This window comes from Canis lupus, chromosome 6, assembly GCF_011100685.1.
Source record: "Canis lupus familiaris isolate Mischka breed German Shepherd chromosome 6, alternate assembly UU_Cfam_GSD_1.0, whole genome shotgun sequence".
Classification (NCBI taxonomy): Eukaryota; Metazoa; Chordata; class Mammalia; order Carnivora; family Canidae; genus Canis; species Canis lupus.
Window position 1 is genome coordinate 19020735 of NC_049227.1, and position 23370 is coordinate 19044104.

The 23370-nt window shown below is 49.5% G+C and overlaps 1 protein-coding gene across 4 annotated transcripts in view; it reads left to right on the forward strand.

The window, feature by feature from the left end:
• Positions 1-23370, forward strand: part of GSG1L (GSG1 like) — a 231142-nt gene that overhangs the window by 155128 nt on the left and 52644 nt on the right. For all 4 annotated transcript variants that reach the window (XM_038539981.1, XM_038539982.1, XM_038539984.1 and 1 more), the window contains one exon: positions 137-289. In XM_038539981.1, coding sequence (XP_038395909.1) covers positions 137-289 — 153 coding nt within the window. The remainder of the gene's footprint in view (positions 1-136; positions 290-23370) is intronic.

Here is a 23370-nt window from a genome sequence, read left to right on the forward strand (position 1 = left end):
CCGGGCCATCAGACGGCTGCCAGGAGCGGAGAGGGACTGCGTCCATCTGCAGGGCTGGGGGGTCCTCCCTGCGGTCAGGACGGGCCGATGCCCATGGCATCCCTCCTCTCACGGCCACTCTGCGCCTGTCGTGCAGGGGTCCTGTGGCTGTCGGTGGTCTCCGAGGTGCTCTACATCCTCCTGCTGGTGGTCGGCTTCAGCCTCATGTGTCTCGAGCTCTTCCACTCCAGCAATGTCATCGACGGGCTCAAGCTCAACGCCTTCGCAGCTGTCTTCACGGTGCTGTCAGGTAAGGTGGGGGGGCCTCAGGTGGTGCAACCTAACCCCGGGCTTCCGGCAGAGCGGACCCCGCGGGGTTCCCGGGCAGCCCTGGGGCCGAGGCCTGGCGCTCCCACCCGGTGACCGTGCACCAATCACTGCCCTTCTCTGAGCCTCCGTGTTACAGTTTGTAAAATAGGATTTGTCTGCTCCCCTGTTCACTCATTCGGTGGTTATTGAATCACTGTGCTAATAATAAGTACTGGGAGGGGGGATCCCTGGGTGACTCAGCGGTTTGGCTCCTAACTTTGGCCCAGGACCTGATCCTGGAGTCCCAGGATTGAGTCCCAGGTTGGGCTCCCTGCATGGGGCCTGCTTCTCCCTCTGCCTGTGTCTCTGCCTCTCTCTCTCTCTCTCTCTCTCTGTGTCTCTCATGAATAAACAAATAAAATCTTTTAAAAAATAATAAATACAGGGGTTTTAGTGATGAACAGAAAGGGTCAGTTGTAGTCTTCCTGGAGCTTAACACATGTGGGAGAGAGAGGTGGATTAGCTTGAGATGTATTCAGGAGCTGAACACCGAACAGTCTAGTGATGGATGGTATTTGGGGGATGAAGCAGAGAGAGGTGCTTTATTAGAATGAGGGGATGGTGGTGTCTCCTGTAAGGATATAAAAGGGGGGCCTGTTTGGGGTGGCAGGCATATCACTCATCTGCTTTAGCTTATTTGCCTTTGAGACATTCTTGTGGAAGCTGAAGGAGCAAACACCCCTGGAAGCTCAGGGGCTAGTGTGGGGTGGGCAGAGATTGTGTGTCACGGCCACAGCTGAGGACTTTGAAGGTTTTAGGGAGAACGGGATGCTCCGAAGCATGATATGACTCAGGGAGGTGGAGACAGACGACTCCAAGAAAATGCCATTAGGTAAGGTGGCCAGGTGCCCAGAGTTATTTCAACAGATCCCGGTCATGAGGGGTTAAGCAGGGAATGTGCCAGAGGGAGTCAAAGGAACCTATAAACCATAACTTCAGGCGGCCTGACAGATAGAGTGGTGGCTTGGCTGTGTAAGACATCTGTTCCTAAAAAGCCAAATGTAAATTGAATTTCTATAAATCTAATCCCATTCTTCATGCTTTGGAAGAACCCTCTATTTAATGAAACCGAAACGATGAACCTTTTGGTGAGGGAAATAATCTCCCCCTAATTGAAGTATGTGTATATAACAGAGGGATCCCTCGAAGATTGAGAGCTGAATTCAAGAGATTACAGGACGTGCCACAGATCAAAACATGCATGACCTGGCTTTCTTGGGATGTGGAAATGTAACCATCATAGTAAAGGAAAGCAAGGAGAAGCAGAGTGATTCTCAGTAGCATGGTGTCCGTTTTGGCTCCTCCTCACACCATTCCTAGCTATTGGACTGTGGACTATTCTGGACCTATTTGTTCTCCCTGCCCCCTGATCTTGTATTCATTTACTCAACCAATATTCAATGAAGTCCTACAGGACCAGGTGCTGTGTGTTTGGGGAGGTCAAAGGAAAAACAGCTGTGCCTTCATCCTCCCGAAGTTTGCAGTCTTATGAGAGACAGACTCATCAAACGATTATAAGACGGTGGGTTGACCTCTATGTACTGGGTGTGGCGAGAGGCTACAGGAGGGGGACCCATGTTAGCCTGGGGTGGGGGGTGTAGGGATGGGTGGTTGGAGGGCATGGGGAAGGCACCCTTTGAGCTGAGACTTGGAAAAAAATATAAGAGTTTCCTTGACAGACAGCTTGGGGAAGGCACACCAGATAGAGGGAACAGCATGGGCAACATGCTGTTGTGGGGTGACATATTCTGGAAACTTTGAGTAGTTCAGAATGATGGGAAGGTAGAGGAGAACAAGCAGGAGAATTGAGAGATGAGGCTGGAGAGCTGGGTGAGGGTCTTGGTGCTTTGCAATGATCTTTAGATCTTACCCTGTAGGCGACAGGAAGCCTTTGAGAATTCAAAGCAGAGGGAGATATGGTCATTTGGGGTTGAGGCTCAGGCTGTGGTATGGACGGAGTGAGGTGGGGAGACTGGCCAGGAGGTGACAAGCGCAGGGGTGGTTGGAACAGGGGATGCGGGTTCACCCACCCTCCGGCTAAGAGGTAAAGTCAGCAGGGCTGCAGGCAGCTCAGGAGAGCTGTGTGGGCATAGAAAACAGAGCCCAGGGAACTTCCTAGTGTGGAGTCCACAGAATTCAGGAGGTGCACGAGCCTGATGGGGAAGAGTTCCAGCTTTATTTCTCTAACTTGTAGCGGTCATGCAGTGTGTCCTTCAGCTATGAATGGAGGCAATAAAACTCGGTAGCGGGTGGCACCTGTTATGTAGTCACCAATAGTAATCTATATTTTCCTCTCACGCTACAGTGGTGGCAGATATCTCGACATGCACTCATTCAAAATGTGATGCTTCCTGGAGCTTCTGCGGAGTCTCGCTATCTAGCATGTTAACGAAGAAACACATGTACACCTGTACCGCAGACGTATTTGAGTATTTTGCTAACTATATTTCTGTATAGCTGGTTTGCTCTGTAATCCTATGTATTTTATTATGCAGCCAGAAACACCGTTCTGTGGAGGGGCCCACAGGTCCAGGTGGCCAGAGCCTCGGATCTGGTGTCCCCTGGCTGGTATCTGGCCAGGAACGTAATGAACGGTGTAGCTCTGAGAGGGGGAAGGTGAGAAAGGAGCAGAGAGTGAGAGGTGATGGGTCCGGGCTGAGGTGTGACATGCTGTGGGACCTCCAGGCTCCTCTCCCTTGTTAAGTGGTTTCACCTTTTCTTTCCTGGCTCCACGCTCGAAGATTCCCTTTCATTAGCCCAAGCACCTGGCCCTCCCCCTCAACCTGCTCACTCCAGTCACAGCATAAAAGCTGGTAGGCAGCCCAGGACAACCATCTCCAGGTCCTCAAGCAAACCTCTTGTGGGGTAGGAGGTGGGGCCTCTTCCCCCTGCCTCAAAGGGCTTATCAAAATTTTCACCCCTCAAAACAAACAAACAAAAAAAAACCCCAGAGTCCCACCGCTAAAGAAAATAAGATTGTCTCCAATAATTTCAGACAGATAAACAATGCAGGGCTCAGGAAGGTTAATTGACTTGCCCAGGGTCACACAGCTGGTCAATTGTAGAGGCAGGATTAAGCCCAGCTCCTGCTGGCTTGAAAGCCCTGTGCTCTTTTCAAGGGATGGAGCTGCAGGGGTGACCGGGCTGGAGGGAAAAGTCTTAAAAGTCTTTAGGAAACAGTAACTAAGAAGGCTGTGTGAGCCAGATGATGTCGTACCCAAGTAGCCGGTGGAGGAGAGAAAGGATTTTGTATTGCTGCCTGGGGGAAGAGAAATGGGGGCAACAGGATGCCAGGGGAGAGGCTGCCTGGCCTTTCCCGAGCCAGTTGTGAACAGGGCAAGGGGTGAGGAAGGGCCCGGCGGGGTGCGGGGCTTCGGGTCTGCTCTGCTGGGAGGGAAGGGGTGGGCAGGCCACTGGCAAGGCCCATGTGGGGGCAGGGCTGCTCCCTGAAGCCCCAGAGCAGCTCACACGGAGGAGAGGTCCTCGGCCTGAGGGCAACGCCTCCAGGGTAGAGGGCAAAGCAGAGTCGGGGCAGCCCCTCCTTAACCCAATTACTATAATCAATTATAACCAACCAAGTAATTATGATAACTCATGATAGCGGGCGCCGGCTGAGATGCTGCTGAGCACCAGCACTGGGCTCCGCCTGCCACACGGTGTCCTTGGGAGGAAGAGACTAACACTGCCATCGGCAGCTGGGAACACCCACTTGCCTACTGTGCCTAGCTGGTAAGTTGTTGAACCCCCCTAACTGCCCGAACCTGCCACATGAAGTGCCTGGAGCTGGGCTTAGCACCTGGGACCTCAGCTTATCGTTGTTATTATTATTGTTCCCAGCAATCTTCCAGTAAAGCGAGGGCAGATAGTGGCCCCAGGACCAGCCCTGTTAAGTAAGGGGGCACCAAGGGGCTCATGCTCCGTCAGTGAAAGGAGAAGGGGTGACACAACCCACCCAGCAGGGCTGCATTCCTGCCTGGAAGTGGTTGTAAAGATACAGTTGCTGCCCTGTATCTTTACAACCCCCCGCCCGACCCCGAGGACTGGGGGCTATGGTTGCTGGTCCACTGGCCCTGGGGGCCTAGAGCTCATAGAACTTCTAAGGATGTATGAAATGTTTTAATTTTGACTGTTTTTTCAAATCGGAAGAAAAAAATGTCATAGTAACAAAGACCTAACAGTGGATCTAGACAGGATCATAATTGTCTTTCTACTACCACTGCAGTCAGAAAGTACGATTTTTTTTTTTATAAAGTATGATTTTTAATATTTCTTTTACGGAGGAAAAGGCCCATGGAGGCAGAAGTGTTTGGGACCCATGAAGGTCATGATGTGGCCCTGCAGTGGGCCACAGCTTTTCTTGGGCTCTCAGGACTGAGCAAGACCCAATTCCAGACCAGGCGTGGCTCCAGCTGCCTGTGGCCCCTTCCTGGGTCCTGTGATTTCAACCAAGAGGTACGGAGAAGACCGAAGACTCCCTGAGTTTCTTCCTCCAGCGACGGGAGGCATGTGAGAGCAGGCTGAAAATGTCTGTTTCCCCGCCCCGATTCCTACGAAAAGTGAGACAGATCTCCTTAGGAAAAACACAAAGTCATTTGGAGAACCCCTGCACAATCCAGCCAACTGTGGGCTTTCAGTAAGAGCTGCAGTGACATAAGAGAAACGTGACCATTTCTGGGAAATAAGCAGACCTTGCTGAGAAGTCAGGAAGAGTATTTTGTTGGTAACGAGAAAAGGAGATTTTGCAATAAAACCAAAAATGACCAAGAAGAGATTGCTGTTTGGAATCAGGTTTAAGGAGCCACGTTCAGAACGAGGTATTGAATTGAAGAGCAAGCACCTCCATGGCCTGCAAGGGGGACGCCACAGTGTGCTTTGGACAGGTTTGGGGATCTTGGAGCTTCTCTTAGTGTGGTGATTGTCACTTGTTACAATAAACCATCACATATTCTTTTAGGATGCACTTCTTGATACCCTAATTCTTGGATCTGTGGTGAAAGAATCCTGCATTGATACCCCCCTCTGTTCAATCTCCCTGCCCTGGTCAGACTGGGTCTCTCTCCCAGAACTTAGAGAGCAAGTACTTCTGTATATTTTTGCATCTAAAAGTGCAGAGTTGAAGTCAGAGAAATAAGTATTTCTATATTACTAAAGATTCTTTTGATTGCAAGTGACAAGAACCCAATCATATTAGCTAATGGAAGAAAGGGGATGATGATAGAAATCTGTTGATTCATGTAATTGAAAAATCCAAGGTGATTGAGCTTCAGGCATGGCTGCATCCAGGTGATCATGTCATCAGGTATCTATATCTCCACACTCTGCTTTCCTCTGATTTCATTCTCAGGCCTTGTCCATGTGGCGAGAAGATGGTCATGGCAGCTCCAGGCTTACATAAGATTCAGTGGTAGAAAAGAGCTCCTTTCCAACAGCTCCCACAAAACTTTAAGGAAGACCATGACTGGATCCACTAAGTTCATAGACTCATTCCTGAACCAGTCTCCATGCCAGAGAATGAAATACTCTGATTAGCCAGGCCTGGGTCCCTAGACCTATCCATGGTGTGGGCTTAGCTATGGACCAAGCACGATGATTACACAGTGGTGGACAAGCAGTTGCCCAAAAAGGTTGCCTGCAAATCCAAATGGTTGGTCAAGTTGGGAATTAGCAGGAGGCTAGCAGTGGAGCTAAAGGACCCAGACCCCTAGGAATGGCAGAATTTCCTTAAAGCAGATCCTAAGATTAAGATTTGTGTGCCCATTGCTTATTTGGGAGGTGATCCCAGGAAGTGTGGTGGGAGAGTGGAGAAGGAAGATGGGAAGGGAGGAAAGTCAATAAAGAGAGTGTCAATGAGCAGGGGAGCACTGTGGGCCACTGGGGTTCAGTCCTGGGGTCCGTCTGAGAGGCTGTGCAGACGACACCTCAGAACTGTTCACCCAGTAAGAAAGCACCGCTATTTATTCACCAGCCCCTTTTGGGCACCAATTTAGAGTCCTTCCCGAGGCATTAAGCTTCCAGAATCTCTAATCTTCTCCGCCTAAGAGAGCAAGTGTCAGAGGAAGGAAGCTGCTGACGGGCACAGGAATTGCCCTGGCCCCTGCTGCAGGTGGCCTCTGGTACAGGTGTGGGATGGACAGTGTCCGGGACAGAAGAACAAGTCAAAGAAGGGGTGCTCTGAGCCACTGGCCCACTGTAATATAGTTCTGATGCTATCTGCCTGCATCCATTGCCATGGGCCCTGGGAAGACTGCTCCCACCTCAGGTGCCCGCCACAGGTTCAGCCTCGCTTCTGACCCACTGACAAATTCAGGGTTTCCTCCACCCCCCCCCACCCCCCTGCCCCGTGATAAACCACTAAACTACTCACAGAACTCAGGAAAGAGCTATATTTAGGATTACGGTATTGTTGTGAAGGATGTGGTCAGGATAAGAAGAGACCCTTAGGGCAAGGTCTGGGGAGGGCCTCAGGTGCAGAGCTTCCATGCCCTCCTGATTCAGTGGAATCGGGGTGCATCGCCCTTGTGGCATATCCATGTGTTCATTAACCAGGAAGCATGCTCGAGCCTGGTGTCCAGAGTTTTTACTGGGGGCTCATTACGTAGGCATGATGGTTGGGATTGCTAGCCCTGTGCTTGAACTTTTTTTTCATTTTTTTTAATAATAAATTTATTTTTTATTGGTGTTCAATTTGCCAACATACAGAATAACACCCAGTGCTCGCCCCATCAAGTGCCCCCCTCAGTGCCCATCACCCATTCACCCCCACCCCTGCCCTCCTCCCCTTCCACCACCCCTAGTTCGTTTCCCAGAGTTAGCAGTCTTTACGTTCTGTCTCCCTTTCTGATATTGCCCACACATTTCTTCTCCCTTCCCTTATATTCCCTTTCACTATTATTTATATTCCCCAAATGAATGAGACCATATAATGTTTGTCCTTCTCCGATTGACTTTTTTCACTCACTGTGCTTGAACTTAACCTCTAACCCTACAGCCTCCCCTCTGGTGGCTGATATTGAACTGGCTCGAAGTCCTGCCCTCTGAGCATGTGGTGGATGGTCATTGAGTCATCTCATTGGTTATCAAAAACTCAGGTGTGATCCAAGGGCTCGGGAATAACAAAGAATCAAAGACACTCCAATCGCCCAGGAAATTCCAGGGATTTAGAATCTATAGAGTCTCCCTCTCAGAAGGGAGGCAGTGAGGGGTGCGGGGGTGGGGTGGGGTGGGGGAAGGCCAGTCACATTCTTTATTAAACAGCAGGGGTCTGGTTGGGCAGACAGGAGCTGTACCTGCAGCACAGGGCTCACCTGCCCACAGCCAGGTTTTGTTTGGGTGGACTGGCGACACTGATGAAGTTTGAGGGAGGGAGAGACCTGGGCTGTCTTTTCTGATTTGGAGCAAGTAACTTAAGCACTTGCAAGGGAGCTGGGCCTGCTCAGCCTGCAGGCTTTCATGGGGGGTCCTGGAGAGTTTGGAGTACTTCTCTCTGACTCCCTGGGTCCACCAGGTAGCAGATCACAGCCAGCCTCCCCAGACTCAGTTCTCTAAAGCTAACCTGGCTAGGGCCACGCTTATTCCCTGAACTCAGGTGTGCAGGGAGCACTGAAGTGCTCTCCTTTCTGGAAAGGAAAAGATTTTATGTATTTGAAAGAGAGGCAGCATGCACAGCAGAGGGAGAGGCAGGCAGAGAGAGAAGCAGACTCCCAGCTGAGCAGGAAGCCCAATAGAGCTCCATCCCAGAATCCTGAGATCATGACCTGAGCCAAACGCAGCCGCTTAACTGACTGAGCCACCCAGGCACCCCCAAAAGGACCTTAATTATAATTCTGCGCTTTTAGCCTCCTGGCCTAGCCTTATCTTTAGAATTTTGGGGGACCCTCTCCCTCCTGTCTTTGCTGTATGGTCTTACATAATGTCAGACAGACAGGGGATGGGGTTTCATCTTTGTCATCGTCCTACAGGTCACAGTCCCAGAAACCTTTACAGCCAGAAGTGTCCCAGAATCCAGACCTTTTCAGATTTTCGAAGGTAACGTGATCACTAGGCCATTTATTACCTAACACCGCAGCAAGGGCTCGGGCAGCGCCCTGTAAGCGAATACATTTCATATCTCTGCAGTAAAATCCATGAATATTCATGCTAGGGGGATAAATAAAGACTGTTCAGGTTCAGTAGCTTCACATCCATTCAGTTTGAGCTTTTCTGCTTGGTGAGTTCAGGCCAAGCCAGGCTTTATGTCCAAAATGAGTTACAGAGAAGCTTTTGGATTTCAGAAGTTCTGAGAATTTGGAAGTGTAGACAGGAAATTATGAACTCAGTAGCTACCATTTACTGAGCATCTACTATGTGCTAGGCTTCTAAATACATCACCCCTATGTGATGGTAGGTGCTATCATTAGGCCCCATTTCACAGTTGAGAAAATTGAGGCACGAGGCTGCTAAGTGCAGTTCTGGCTTCAAAGCCCATGTATTTTACTACTGCATGAGTCCATGCAGGCTACGACTGAGCCTCTGCTGCCCTGTGCCCAGAGTCCCCTCTGGTCCCCAGGGCCACATGGGAAATGGGAAAACGAGGCTGACACTTTAGTACCTGTGGTCCTGTCACTCCAGATCAGAGTTTTCAGATCCAGTCCCCACAGGGACCATGTGGGTGACATTGGTGGGTAATGCCAGCTGGATGGACTACAACAGTGATGGTATTGCTGGCAAACGGGGGGGCGCGCCCCATCAGCAGCACATGGTTGCCATGGAGAAATGTGCATGGCCTTCTGGGAAAGCCCCAAATCAGATTGTTTAATTCAATTGTTTTTAAAATAGCCTTATTGAAGCATAATTTATAGATCATAAAATTCACCCATGTAAAGTGTACAATTTAATGGTTTTTAGTAAGCATCAACACAGTGCAATTTTGAGATCTTTTCATCAGCCCCATAAAAAACCCTGTACCCACTAATGCTCCTTATTTTCCACCAAACCCACCAGCCCTGGGCAACCACTAATCTATTTTCCATCTCCATATATTTGCCCTCCAGACATTCCATCTAAATGAAATCATGTGATAGAGGGTCTTTTATGACTTGCTTCTTTCACTTAGTGTGAGATCCTCACAGTTCATCCGTATCATAGCAGGTGTCACCTCTGTTCCTTTTTACTGCTGAATAATATTCCGCAGCACAGATCCACCACATTGTGTTTTTCCATTTGCCAGTGGATGGACATGTGTGTTGTGTCCACTTTTTGGCTAGCTGCGAACATTCTGTGGTGGCGTACAAACATTCACGGACCAGTGTTTGTGTGGACATATGTTTTCCTAGGGGAGGAATGGCGAGGTCACATGGTAACCCTCTGTTTAACTTTTTAATTTAAAATATTTTAAACTGTGCCAGCCAACAGAACATTACTGCGGACCTTGATTTCCCTCCCCTGCCCCAATCAAGAAAAAGCTAACTTTTTTCTTTTTTTTGTCCTGAGGACTATAGTGAAGACAGCTCACTCCCCCACCCCCTCTGAGGCCCCTGACCTAAAATGCTCAGCAATTAAGGCTTCTGAAAGTGGAAGCCTGGAAGGGAAGGATTCACAGATGGGTTTTTCTTGCCCCTTTCCTGCAAAACCTCTGGCATCAGGAAGTTCAGAGCCTCTGAATGGAGGGAAAGAAAAGGGGAGAAAATACAGGGGAAAAAAACATGAAATAAAACCCGAAAATATCCAGTCACACCCATTTATGCCCGAGGACCAGTGGCTTACTCACCAGGTACCTGAGGTTGGCATCCCTCCAAGGGACAGCTCTCTATGTGATCATTTCCAACCCCGTTAGGGGTTGAAAAATATATAGAAGTCTTTTCTCACTTAGCCTAATTTGACCATTCTCAGGATTCTTTTTTTTAAACGAAGTCTGTTTTTGCCATTTCTAGTTGGTATTTATCAAAGGTTACATTTGTAGAAGTGGATCCAGGCTTCTTCCCCTGACTACAAAGTGTGGTCTGTGCCTTCTGCTCTAAGTAACGTCATCTGTGTTTCTGTCCCTCCTGGCTGGTCCTCACACCGTCCTGCCCAAGCCCCGGGCTCCTGCCGGACTGCCCTCCCATGCTTGGCTGGCTCACTCTCTCACAGGACCCTCTCAAAGGGCATCTCCTTGGGAGGTGGGGGAGGCGGTCTTCCCCTCCTCTGTCCCCCTCCCATCACTATCCATTCCCTCCTGTGTTGTTTTTCTTAACGGCTTACAGCTTTCCAACAGTACGGTAGGCACTCGGTATCGATTGAGTGGATACAAGAACTTATAACCCATTTGTTTACTTGTCTGCCACCCCTCCCTTCTCTCCAGACCCAGTTTTCTCAACCTTGGTACAACATTTTGTGCTGGATCATTCTTTGTGGTGGGGGGAGGTGGGCCGTCCTAGACCTGGTGGGATCTGCAGCATCTTTAATCTCTACCCACTGGATGCCCCAGTAACGCCCCCTCCCAAGTCACGACAACCAGAATGTCTCCAGACCTTGCCCAGTGTCCCTCGGGAGGCAAAATCCTGCCTGGTTGAGAACCATGCCCTCCAAGGTGGGCTCCATGAGAGCAGGGGCTTTATCTTTCTCTTTCACTGCTGTGTCCTGAAGACTTGGCCCTCAGCTACTTCTCACTGAGTGCATGAGAATTGCAGAGGTGAAGCACATGAGTGGACCCCTAAGAGTGGGCTTGGTGGTGTTTGAGCCTCTGGGATTGCAGCTGGGCTTATAGAGCAAGCTTGGACTCTGGAACTGGACGGACCGAATCCGACCCCAGCGGGAACCACATTAGACTGTGTGGCTTGGGCAAATTCCCTATATTCTCTGAGCCCCTGTGTCGCCTCTGAAAAAGCAGCGCTGGGATGATTTTGAGCAATGAAATGAAATCGCCCATGGAAGAGCCAGTGGAGCGAGTGGACACATGGCGTGTGCTCAGCCCTTGCTTGTTAAACAGGGCTGCTCTGTCGGGTGAGAACAGGCACACGGATGCCAGGATGCAGGGACCAGGTGCAGGGCTAACTGAACCATGGGTAGGTGACCGTGTGTCCTGGTTGCTCCAGTTTGAATGATAAGCTAGCTGTCTGCTTGCCCTGCTTATGGGGCACTTTGCACGTGCATTACTCCCGTGAATGCGCCCTTAGTTTTTGAAGAGTGTGTATCTTGCCCTCAGGTTTCCTAAGGTAGAAACCCCCGGCCACCCACACAGCATCAGCACCAGCCCTTCCTACCTGCCAGTCCTCTGAATTGCTCTTTCCTCCTGCCTCCAGGGCTGCGTCTTTTCCCCTTGGCCCCTCTCTGCTTGCTGGGACAGCAGCACTTTTAGTTTAGGTTTTATTTCTTTCTTATTTTTTTAAAAAGGATTTTATTTATTTATTTGACAGAGAGCATGTACAGCAGGGGGAGCAGCAGAGGGAGAGGGAGAAGCAGCCTCCTGCTCAGACATGGGGATCTATCCCAGACTCTGGGATCATGACATGAGCTGAAGGCAGATGCTCAACCGACTGAGCCACCCAGGTGCCCCTTTCTTTAGATTTTAAATGTATTTTGACTCCATGTGGTTGACAGTCACCTGGGTGGCAGCAGGAACAGAGGCCGGCTGGTCCCAGCTGGTTGGGAGCTGGAGGAGCTGGGCCTCTGACAGCCAGTCTCTCCCCTGGGTGTAAGTGGTTCTTCCACCTTGGACCCACAGAAGCTTGGAGAAAGAACATCAAATGAAGCCTTAAAGGATGGGCAGGAAGGTGGTAACACGGTGGGGGATGACAAAGGGAGAGAGACCAGGGACACAGGATCCGTTCTTCGATCGGTTCTCCTCCCTCCTTCTGTCCCTCCCTCTTTTTCTTCCTTCCACAGATAGTCCTTGAGCATTTCCTCTGTTCCAAGTGCCAGGAAACAATTGGCAGGCTCTCTGCTCCAGGGGCCTGTGTCTGGTGGAGGAGGCAATGGATTACTGAGTGTTGGAGCCTGTGATTTGTAGAGGAAGTCCCAAGGCTGCATCACAGGGGACCATGCCCTGCTAGGCTGCCCTCTGAGGCCTGAAGGATGGGAGGAGTTAGCTGGCTGAGGGGATACTAGGGGTGAAGGGGATTGGAGAGAATACTCCAGGCAAGAGGGCAACGAGAAGGAGGGCCCCAGGAAGGTAGGATGTTCTCAGGGTGGAGGAACTATGACAAAATAGCCGTAGGGGGAGCTTGGAGAGCAAGGAGAGGCGGACAGCTGTGAGAAGCAGAGGTGGATGGTGCAGGACTTCTGTTTTCTCCCCAGGACGTCAGGGTGGAAGCCAGTGAATATTTTTAGCAGGGCAGGCCCAGGGAAGGTGACACCTGGAGTGGCTGGCAGGCACTCTGTGGGTGGGGATGGGGAAGTGGAAAGTGGGGTGGGATTGCAGCAATCTGAGGATCCTAGGCTAGGAAACGTGGGGGCTTACTGTGGGTGGGGTGCAGTGGGGGAGCCCCTGAGAGTTTTAAGCAAGGAAGAGGTGAGGAGGTTCCTAGATTGGTCAAGGTGAGAGATGCAGGTGGCTTAGGCCAGGGTAGCGATGGTGGAGGTGTGATAGGTGGTTGCCTTCTGGAGGTGTTTGAAAGGCAGAACCAACAGGATGTGCTGGTGGATCAGACATAGGGGAGATGGAGATGGAGATAGGGGGTAGGGGATGAGGATAGGGGATGAGGGTGGGGGATTGGGAATGAGGGATGGTGGAGGGAATCGGGATGAGAGATAGAAATGGGGATAAGGGATGGGGGTGGGGATGAGGGATGGGGGAGTGGAGATGGGGATAGGAATGATAAATGGGGGATGGGGATGGAGGGGTGAGAATGAGGAGCTCAGATTTGAGGCATGCTAATTTGAGATGTCTGTGAGAAGCTGCAGGTGAGCAAGACGTAGCCCCTGTCTCTAGGGAACCCAGCCTGGAGTTGGAGGAACCATCTTTGACACACCTTAGTGGCAGTATAATACTCTGATAAAGGCTGCCAGAGGCATGAACAGTATTACAGCATCTGGACTACTTGGAAAGGCGAAAGGGCCTCTGCAGAGGTGACACATTGACTGTTCTTTGAACAAAGGTGGGTGTAGAGTGGGGAAAGGCATTTCAGGTGCAAAGGAGGCACGATGGGGCCTGGAACGTGCAAATGGATCCATAGCTCACTTTGGCATGCGCTTGAGGGGTGCAGGGGGAGATACTGCTGGAGAGGCTGCCATGCTTGGCAGTTCAGATTTCCCTCTGAGCCAGTGGGAACCAGTGATGGTTCTAGATCGGGGGGAGCAAGATGGTCAGGAGTGCCCTTTCAGAAGGTCCTGCTTTATTCCTCTGCCAGTTAGGACAATGTCCTCCCTTTGACTCACAGGCAGAGAGGCCATAGTGTGCTTCCAGGACAGTGTTTCCCAACCATATTTTTATTATTGCTCTCCTAGGAGTCTTGTTAGAAGTTTTTCTTCCTAATTGTCCCTTCCTCCATGTTCCTCCATGAAATTTTCACACCATGGGTATACTGTGTATTTGCTTACATATTATATGTACATCTGTGCTTTCTAGATAAAAAGAGTGAGGGGGTTTTTGGGGGCACATACAGGTCAACATGGGAGTTAGAGGCACTGACACCCCCCCCATGCAGTCGAAAATTCATGTATAGCTTTTAACTTCCCCAAAACTTAACTATGAACAGCCTACTGTTGACCGGAAGCCTTACCAACAACATAAACAGTCAATTAACATGCATTTGGTAACTTGTATATATTGTTTTATATTGTATTCTTACAATAAAGTAAGCTAGAGAAAGAAAATTAAGGAATCACAAGAAAGAGAAAATACATACATTACTTACTGAAAAAATTCCATGTTGGAAGTGAACCCGTGTAGTTCAAACCCGTGTTGTTCAAGGTCGATTGCTCATGGTAGCCTTTCAGGCTAAGTATGTTGACATCCATCTGACTGTGGGAGAGTTAAGCCATGCTCTGGGAACCTGGGGACTGGCATCTGCCCTTCTCTGATGGGCTGGCTGTGGGTCTTTGCTGACCTGACTGGTTGCTCTGTGAGATTTAATTTGCCTCCATGAAGCACCCCCGATGCACCGTGTCTGTGCTGACCCAAGGTGCAGATATGAGAGGGGCCTGGCCCTGCTTTCTATGAGTTTATGGCCAGGGGATAATGGGACAGAGAGACAGCCTGCCAAGGATAGGACTGGACTCATCATCCTGAGGGTGCTCAGAAAGATTGACCCTGCAGAAAGATTGGGCCCCAGCGAGAACCCAGTAGTTTTTTTGTATTTAAATAAAATTCCAGTTATCAAGAAAGTTAATCACTGATACGTTGCTGGTGGGAATTTGAAATGCTACAACCACTTTGGAAAATAGTTTGGCAGTTCCATTCAAAAGTAAAAATGGACACAGCAATTGCATTCTTGGGCATTTGTCCCAGAAAAAGGAAGATTTATTTTCATGCAGGAACTTGTACACGGATGTCCATAGCAGCTTTATTTCTAAGAGCCTCAAACTGGAAACTAACCAAATGTCCTTCAATGGATGAATAAATATATAAGCTGTGGTATATCCACACCATGGAATATTACTCAGCAACAAAAAGGAACCAACTGCTAGAAATGACAAGAGTTGGCAAGGAGGTGGAGAAGAGAGAACCCTGTCCACTACTGGTGGGAACGCAGGCTGGCACAGCCACTATGGAAAACTGTATGGAGTCCTCAAAAAATTAAGAACAGAATTACCATATGATCCAGTAATTCCACTACTAGGGTTCACCCCCAAAAATAAATAAAATAAAAACACTAATTCAAAAAGATATATGTACTTCCATGTTTATTGCAGCATTCTTTACAACAGCCAAGATACAGGAGCAACTGAAGTGTCCATGGATAGATGAATGGATAAAGAAGATGTGATATATATACACAATGGGATATTACTCAGCCATAAAAAGAATGAGATCTTGCCATTTTCAGCAACATGGATGGAGCTAGAGGATATAATGCTAAGTGAATAAGACAGAGAAAGACAAATATCATATAATGTCACGTATATGTGGAATTTTTAAAAACAAAACAAATGAACAAACCAAAAACCAGACTCTTAAAAACAGAGAACTGGTGGCGGCCAGAGGGGCAGGGCGGGGGGATGAGTGAAGTAGGTGAAGGGGGATTAAGAGGTACAAACTTCCAATTATAAAACAAGTCATAGGGATGAAAAGTGCAGCACAGGGAATATGGTCAATAATATTGTATGGTTGGGCAGCCCGGGTGGCTCAGAGGTTTAGTGCCACCTTCGGTCCAGGGCGTGATACTGGAGTCCCGGGATCAAGTCCCACGTCAGGCTCCCGGTGCATGGAGCCTGCTTCTCCCTCTGCCTGTGTCTCTGCCTCTCTCTCTGTGTGTCTCTCATGAGTAAATAAATAAAATCTTTAAAAAATACATTGTATGGTGACAGATGGGGATGACACTATCATGGTGAACACTGAGTAATGTGTAGAACTGTCAAGTCCCCTATGTTGTGCACCTGAAAACAAGTATAATGTTGCATGTCAAGTATACATCAATAAGAAATTTTTTTGAAAAAAGGAACCAACTACCGATGTATACAACAACTTGGATGGACCTCAAGGAAATAAAGCTGAGTGGGAAAAGCCAATCTCAGAGGATACATATGATTGCAATTATGTAACATCTGCAATAATATAGTTACGGACACAGAGAACAGATTAGTGGTTGCCAGGGATTAGGGGTAGCAGGCTGATAGGTGTAGCTATAAAGGAGCAATATTAGGGGGTCATGTGATGATGCAGTCAAGTATCTTGATGTGGTGATGTGGTGGTAGGTGTGCAAGGCTACACATGTGACAAAATTGTAGAGTTACACACACGTGTGTACATAATCGGTGAAATCTGAATCAGCCTTATGGATTGGGTCAAGGGCAATTTCTTGACCTCCATATTGTATCCTAGGACTGTACAAGTTGTGTGTTAACAGTGGGAAAGAAAAAAAAAACAGTGGGAAAGGATGTGGGAGACATTCTTGTACTTTCTTTGCAACCTCCTATAAATCAATAATTACTTCAGAATAAGAAGTTAAAAAAAAAAGTTCCAGTTACCTGAGTTAGAAGTCTTAGAGGTGCTCCAGTTGGAAACTTGTCCTTTTTGTGTTCCCTAAGCCGCTTGGCCCGCACTCACCTGTAGCGTTATTCTCACCTGTCTGTGGCACGTCCCAGGAGATCAGAAACTGAACCAGAACGGTCCTGAGTCTGGAGCTCTATGAGAGCAGGTGATGCCAGGCTCAGCAGGACGGGCACCCAGAATGCACCGTTCCACCCCTCCCTGCCTTTGCTTGGGCCCTTTCTGCCGCCTACTGTCTTCTTCCCTTCCTCCCACTGCACCTTCTCCATGAACACAGGCTGACCTTGCCAAACCCAGCTCAGAGCTCACCTCCTTTCCCAGGCCTTCCCCACACCCAGTAAAACAGAACTTTCTCTCCCTCAGATCCCTTCCAGGGGTCAAAAAGGTAAATGCCTTCAGTGGCCTGGGAGGAAATATGAGTGAGAGCAGGAATACTGCAGCAATGGCATAGGCAAGGTACAGGGAGACGTGGGCCTGGTGGCGCCTGTGAAGATCTGTGACCACAGGCCCCAACTAAGTGGCACAGCTCCCATCAGACTGCTGAGGGTCGTCGAGGGGCAACGTGGACCCACTGTTGCCAGAGTTTCTGATCTTTACAAGAGAAGCCAAAACTCCTATAATTTTAATGGAAATCCTCCAGATTTTTAAATGTTGGCAAAAAAAAAAAAAATCCATTTTTTACAGCTCTAGCCAACATCTGCAGGTTGGATTCAGCCCATGGGCTGCCAGTTTTAGATACAGCTTATGTCTTTCTATTTTAGTATTTGTAATAATTGATTTTACTTCACTATTTATGTCATCCTCCTCATTAGCCTCGGGGGAATGGCCATGCCTTATTCACAGCTGTATCCCCAGTGGCTGGTCCAATGCTTTGCATACAGAGGATGCTTAATAAATATTGGTTGAATAAATGAGTTGGAATATTAGGAGCCAGTCAGGGCCTGCAGAGGAGTCTGAAGATTCTAGAAGGGAACCAGGGTCTGTCAGCTGAGGGTAGCCAGTGTGTCTTCAGGAGGTAGGGCTGAGGAGCAGACTGTGTCCTGTCCTTGGCCTTGCTGAGACTGGGCTTGGTGATTGAAACTCCGCCACGTCCTCTGCATGCTCTGGAGGCAAGGGTTGGGCAAATATGCAGGCCACTGGGCCTTTCGTACAAATGACAGGGCCAGGCAGAAACTGGGCTTTGGGGAATAGGAGGAGGTGAGAATTTTAATAAGTTTAATAAAAACTGGAAGTAAAACCCACAGTCCTGGAACTTCTCTGTTCTAGCAGTTTTTTTTTTTTTTTAAGATTTTATTTATTTATTTATTCATGAGAGACAGAGAGAGAGAGAGAGGCAGAGACACAGGCAGAGGAAGAAACAGGCTCCATGCAGGGAGCCCCATGTGGGACTTGATCCTGGGACTCCAGGACCACGCCCTGGGCTGAAGGAAGATACTCAACAAGATCCCCTGTTCTAGCAGTTTTAAATGACTTAGTAGAGTGGGTATAGCAAGGGTTGCTGGGTGCTCAGGGGCCTGGTCTCAGAGGAAACATGAGGAGGCACTCATCCAAGGGAAGGCTAGACTCTGCGGGGCATGGCCAGGAAGGGGCAGGGCCTGGGCATGTGGCCAAATCTGGGCAAGGCCTGGGCATGTGACCTTGGGTGGAAACCAAGTCAGTGGGCAGGGCAGCTGGAGATCCTCAGCAGGAGCATGCTCCCTCCTCTCCCCAGCGGCCAGGACTTCAGCCAGCTAGGGGCTGAACAGGCATAGGATGCAACCCCAGGCAAGTGGATTCGGGAGGGAACTAGGCAGGGAAACAGGTCAAAGCCCTGTTGTAGAGGAAAAGGCTGTGCTCTGAAGTCTCTTCCGTATGGTGGGGCAGGGAGGGGGAGAAGGGGAAGGATTTAGCATAGGGACTGGAGTTCTCCATTAATTTCAGAGAACAAGACTCCAAGGGACTCCTGGGATGCCTGAGTGGCCAGGGCTCGCTAGTCTGCCCTGCCCCTGACTGATCTAGGCAGGAGCCAGGCCCTGTCTCTGCTCCCAGGGGTTCCCTCTGTGTCACTCATGTGCCAGGCACTGTCCTTGTGAATGTGAGCTTTGGGACAGGATTGGGTCTGTCTTGTCATTCCTGTATCCATAGTACCTGGCACAAAGGTGGCCTTCATAAATGGTTGTTAATGAGAAGAGTGTAACAGAACCTGCCTTACAGTAAGAGGAGGCTCATGGGGGACACATCAAAAACTTCCTGCTCCTCACATAGGCATCTGTCTCCTTGCCCCTGGGCCAGGGTGGGCCACCGATATGGAGAATGGAGGGGGGTGGGCATGAGTTGTCCTTACCCCCCTGAGCTCATTCTTGGGGTGGAGGCTGGAGACTCCCTAAGAAGTACTCCATCATAGATAGTTGTGGAGAAGTGAAGGTGGAAAGGTGTGGGGGATGAAGGACAAACTGCATGGGTGCAGATTCTGGCCTCGTCACCAACTGTGTGTCTTTGATCAAATTCTCTATTTTCCCTGAGCCTTAGTTGTCCCTTCCCCCAAATAGGGTAATAGTCCCACCATTAGTCCCTACCACATGGGAAAGTTGCAAGGATTTAATCAGTGAGCATGTACTGAGCACTTAGCACAGTGCCTGGTATGTGGTTGGTTCTCAGGGCAATGACTGAGAACCTAACAGAGTTGGGAATATCGTGGCAGTTTGAGGATTTTCACAATAGCAGTGATTTGACCTTACAGTGGCCATGTATGTAGTTCATGTAAAGAGAGAGGGAGACACAGACCAGTCCAGACACAGGGAAAGAAGATGTGTATGAGATACCCAGAGACAGAGAGTCAGAGAGATACATGGAGACAGAGATACCTAGAGACAGAGATAGAGGGAAAGACAAACGTACAGGGAAAAACAAGGGAAGGGAATAGAGACATAGGGAGGCAGGACTCGAGAGAGACACAGAGGGAGGGAGAGTATGAAAATACAGTTACTGGGCAGCCCGGGTGGCTCAGCGGTTTAGGGCTGCCTTCAGCCCAGGGCGTGATCCTGGGGACCCGGGATCGAGTCCCACGTCGGGCTCCCTGCATGGAGCCTGCTTCTCCTTCTGCCTGTGTCTCTGCCTGTCTCTCTCTGTCTGTGTCTCTCATGAGTAAATAAGTAAAAAAAAAATTTTTTTTTAAAGAAAATACAGTTACTGCCTGTGGTTACAGCCCACGCAGAGGAATGGCATATCCAAATCCTGTTCGTGTTTATCCAGTGTGGTCACTCCCACCTCCACTCCCCCACCACCCGGTGGCAGTTTCTGAATCCCCCAGGGACTGAGAAGGGCTGTAAGGCTCCCAGTCCAGCAGACAGAATAGTTAGGGCTTGGATCCCAGGTGGTGCCGGGGCAGGGGACCCTTCCCAGGAGGGTATAGAGCCAAGGGGGCCTATGGATGACTCTGTCTTGAGTCCAGTTCAGGAAAACATGCTCTGAGGTCCAAGCTGGGAGCAGGACGACAAAGGGTCAGGTGCTGGGTGGATCAGGAGCAGATTGAGGTAGTGAAGGAACAGGAGGCTGCTGGACTGGAGCTGAGTGTGGCTAGGAGCCCAGTGCCTGGGTGTGGGCTGGGCTGGCGCCATCGTGCTCTCCAGAAGAAACCTATGCTGTTCGTCCTGCCTAAAACACTGTTGCTCCTTTTTCTTGCCTTCCCCTCAAGCTCCAGGTTGGGTAACATCTTGTGAAACGTTCAGTCACTGCTACCAGTTTCTTGTCTATCCTTCTGGAATTGTTCTAAATTTCAAAATGTGTATATGGTACATTGCTTTTTTTTGCTTAATATTTCTTGGGGGTCATTCTTGGTTGGCATATCTTAACCTAATCAATTCTTATTCACTTGTGGATTATTAATTTAGTCAATATTTCCTGAGCACTTTCTATGTGCCAGACACTGTTCTAGGCATTAGAGACACAACAATCAACAAAATAGACACCATTTCTGCTCCAGGGAGCTGCTGTGCTGGTAGGGAGAGATATTTAATGGTTAAATATACAAATGACCTGTTAGGTGGGATGAGTGTTATAAAGAGGGGGGAGGGCTGTCTCTTATACTGTGCTAAGGGGGAGGCCATTATGGTAAAGTGATATTTGAGCAGAAACCTGAAGGAAGTTGAATTAGTTATTGATGTGTAGCAAGTTACTCCCAAACTTAGCATCCTGTGGGGCGGGTATCCGGGCACAGGTGAGTTGGAAGCCCTGGCTCCAGGTCTCTCATGGGTTGTAGTCAGGCTGTGGGCCAGGACTACAGTCACCTCAGCGCTTGCCTGGGGCTGAAGCATCCACACACAAGCTCACCCTCACGGTTGTGGCAGCTTCATTTCCTCACCGGCCGCCAGAGCCTCTCCCAGGGACTGCTTACAGCGGGGCAGCTTGCTTCCCCCAGCACAAGTGATCCAGGAAAGAGAAAGAGAATGCATTCTAAGAAAAGAGCGAGAGAAAGAGCACCCAGGATGGAAGCCACAGTGTTTTTCAAGCCTAACATCAGAAGCAACATTCCATCACATCTCTATTCTGTCAGTAAGTCCAGCCCATACTCTCTGGGAGGTAATTCCATAATGGTTCCACAACGAGGCAGGGATTGTTCCAGGCTATCCTGGAAGCTGCCTACTGCAGAAGTGGAGATCCAAGGGCAGAATGGCTCAGGTGGAGGGATTGCAAGTGCAAAGGCCCTGAGGTAGGAATATGCCTGGCATAATGAAGGGACAAGGAGGCTAGAGAAGCTGGAAAGGAGTGAAAGAGTGGGAGTGATACAGGAGGTCTGGTCAGGGATGGAGACATAGATTTCTGTTGCCAACGCTTAATCCAATAGTCCGCAGTTGGTGGACTTTTAGGGTGTTTTCAACCCTCTGCTGCAATGAATATCCTTGTCCAGCTGTCCTTGTCTATATGTACTAATACGTCTGAGGCTAAATTCCAAGCAGTGGAATTGCTGGGTCAAAAGGAAGGCGCATTTTCAGTTTGGGCAACCGTTGCCAAATTCCCCTCCAAAGAGCTGACCTTCCTGCTGGCCTCCTCCGAGGACCCTTCATGCCCTTGCCTTCACCGCTGCCTGCCTTGGCCTGGTGTCCTGTCCTGGCTGTTTCACACTAAAGGTTTGTACTGTCTTCCCAGGCTCCCGTCTTCCCTCCATCCCAGCGCCCTCCCTCCAGACGGCCTCTGCTGCTGCAGATGGCTGGGGAGTCTAAGAGCCCCTTGGAGGACACTTCCCCTTGATGGAAATTCTTCGCGCTTGGAAAACTCTTCTCTCAAACGGTATCCTCTGTGTGCTTTTCCCAGGTGTTGGAAATTCCCTGATGGCTATTTTGAGACAATGAGTTGAGTCTGTGCTTGGCTGCCATTTATCTCTGGGAAGGTGGCTGGGCTCGCAGAATCTGCCAAAGGACCACGCTGAGAACTCCTGGCCTCGGAGGAGAGGCTGCTGCCCCCTGGTGCTCCCCCTCTGCATAAAGCTGAGCCACACACATTTACAAGGCCTGGCGAGGCCTGGGGGCTCTGAGACCCAGTGGGGTGGAGACCACATACGTATAAACCAGCATTTACCAAGCACGCCCTGTGTGCTCTGTGCTTTTGTGTATAGTATGACTAAGTGGGGGAAGTGTCACCTGCATGCTTAAAAGCTTCTAGTGGCTTCCTGTTGTGTTCTGAATAAAATCTCAACCCGTCCCCAAACTGGCCTTTCCCCATCTTCCTGCACTTCCTCACCCCTTCACTACACAGGCTTCAGCCACACTGACCCATTCTCCCCTTCCAAAGGCCTTGGCAATCCCTGTTGCCTCTGCTTGGAACTGTTCCCAGGCTTTTTCATGATCAACTCCTTCTTATCCTTCAGGTTCCAGTTTGAAGCCCTTTCCCAGAGAGTCCTTCCCTGATGATCTCATCTGAAGTCACTATCTCCAGGCACTCTGTCTCCTCAGTCTGTGTTTTCCTTGAAATTACGTCTTTATTACATCTGTTTCCCCCAGTTGACTGTCAGCTCCATGAGGACAGGAACTCTGTCTTGCTTTCCACCATGCCCCCAAGACTTAGAAAAATATCTGGCACACAACAGGTTACTCAAGGAATGTTGGTTGGTTGTATGAGTGGATATGCCTGGGTGGTATTCTCACTTTCCAGATAAGGAAATGGGGGCTCAGAAATATTAAGTGACTTGTTCATGGATACACAACTGGGTAGTTGCAGTATTGAGATTCAAACCCAGGTGTATCTAACTCCAACCCAGTGCTCTCTCCCCTGCTGGGTGGCCAGACAGTGCTGGCTGTCCAGAGATGACTGGCAGGCATCAGGCCAATGCTTGAAACTTGAAGATTTTTGGTGTCTTTGGGCAAGTATGCTGGGGCGGGAAGCAGGCTAGAATGAGAGGCTGCTGCCTTCCTCATCCTCCCCTCTTTGATAAAGCCATGCCAGAGACTGCCATGTAACATTACATATTCTGGCAAAGCCTGCGGGCTCTGAGACCCACTAGGGTGAGACCACATAAGAGTCAGTTGGTGATAAGACAGGCAAGGACTGGGTCACCATCTGGGTCACCAATAGCCCTCAGTCGCTCCTCCTCCCCAGCCACATTTCCATTTTTCTTATCATCATGCTTAGTCATACCTCTCCTCCTGAGGTTCTGGTTGCTTGGGAGGGCAGTGCTGGTGTCCTTTATCTGGAGAACTTGGACCCTTTAGGGAGGGTAGAGAAATATTCAGGGGTGTCCACTCTGGAGCTAGCCCACTTGGTCCTCCACACACATCCTTAATCTTTCTCCTTAAGCCTCTGTCTTCTTATCTGTTAAAGAGAGTAATAGTTCCTCCTTCATAAAATCTCCCAGCGGGATCAATGAGGTGGTGCAGATAGATTTCTATCTTGCGTGCACAGTCAAGTACCCATGGCAGTAGCTTCCTATTAGTCACCATGTAGCC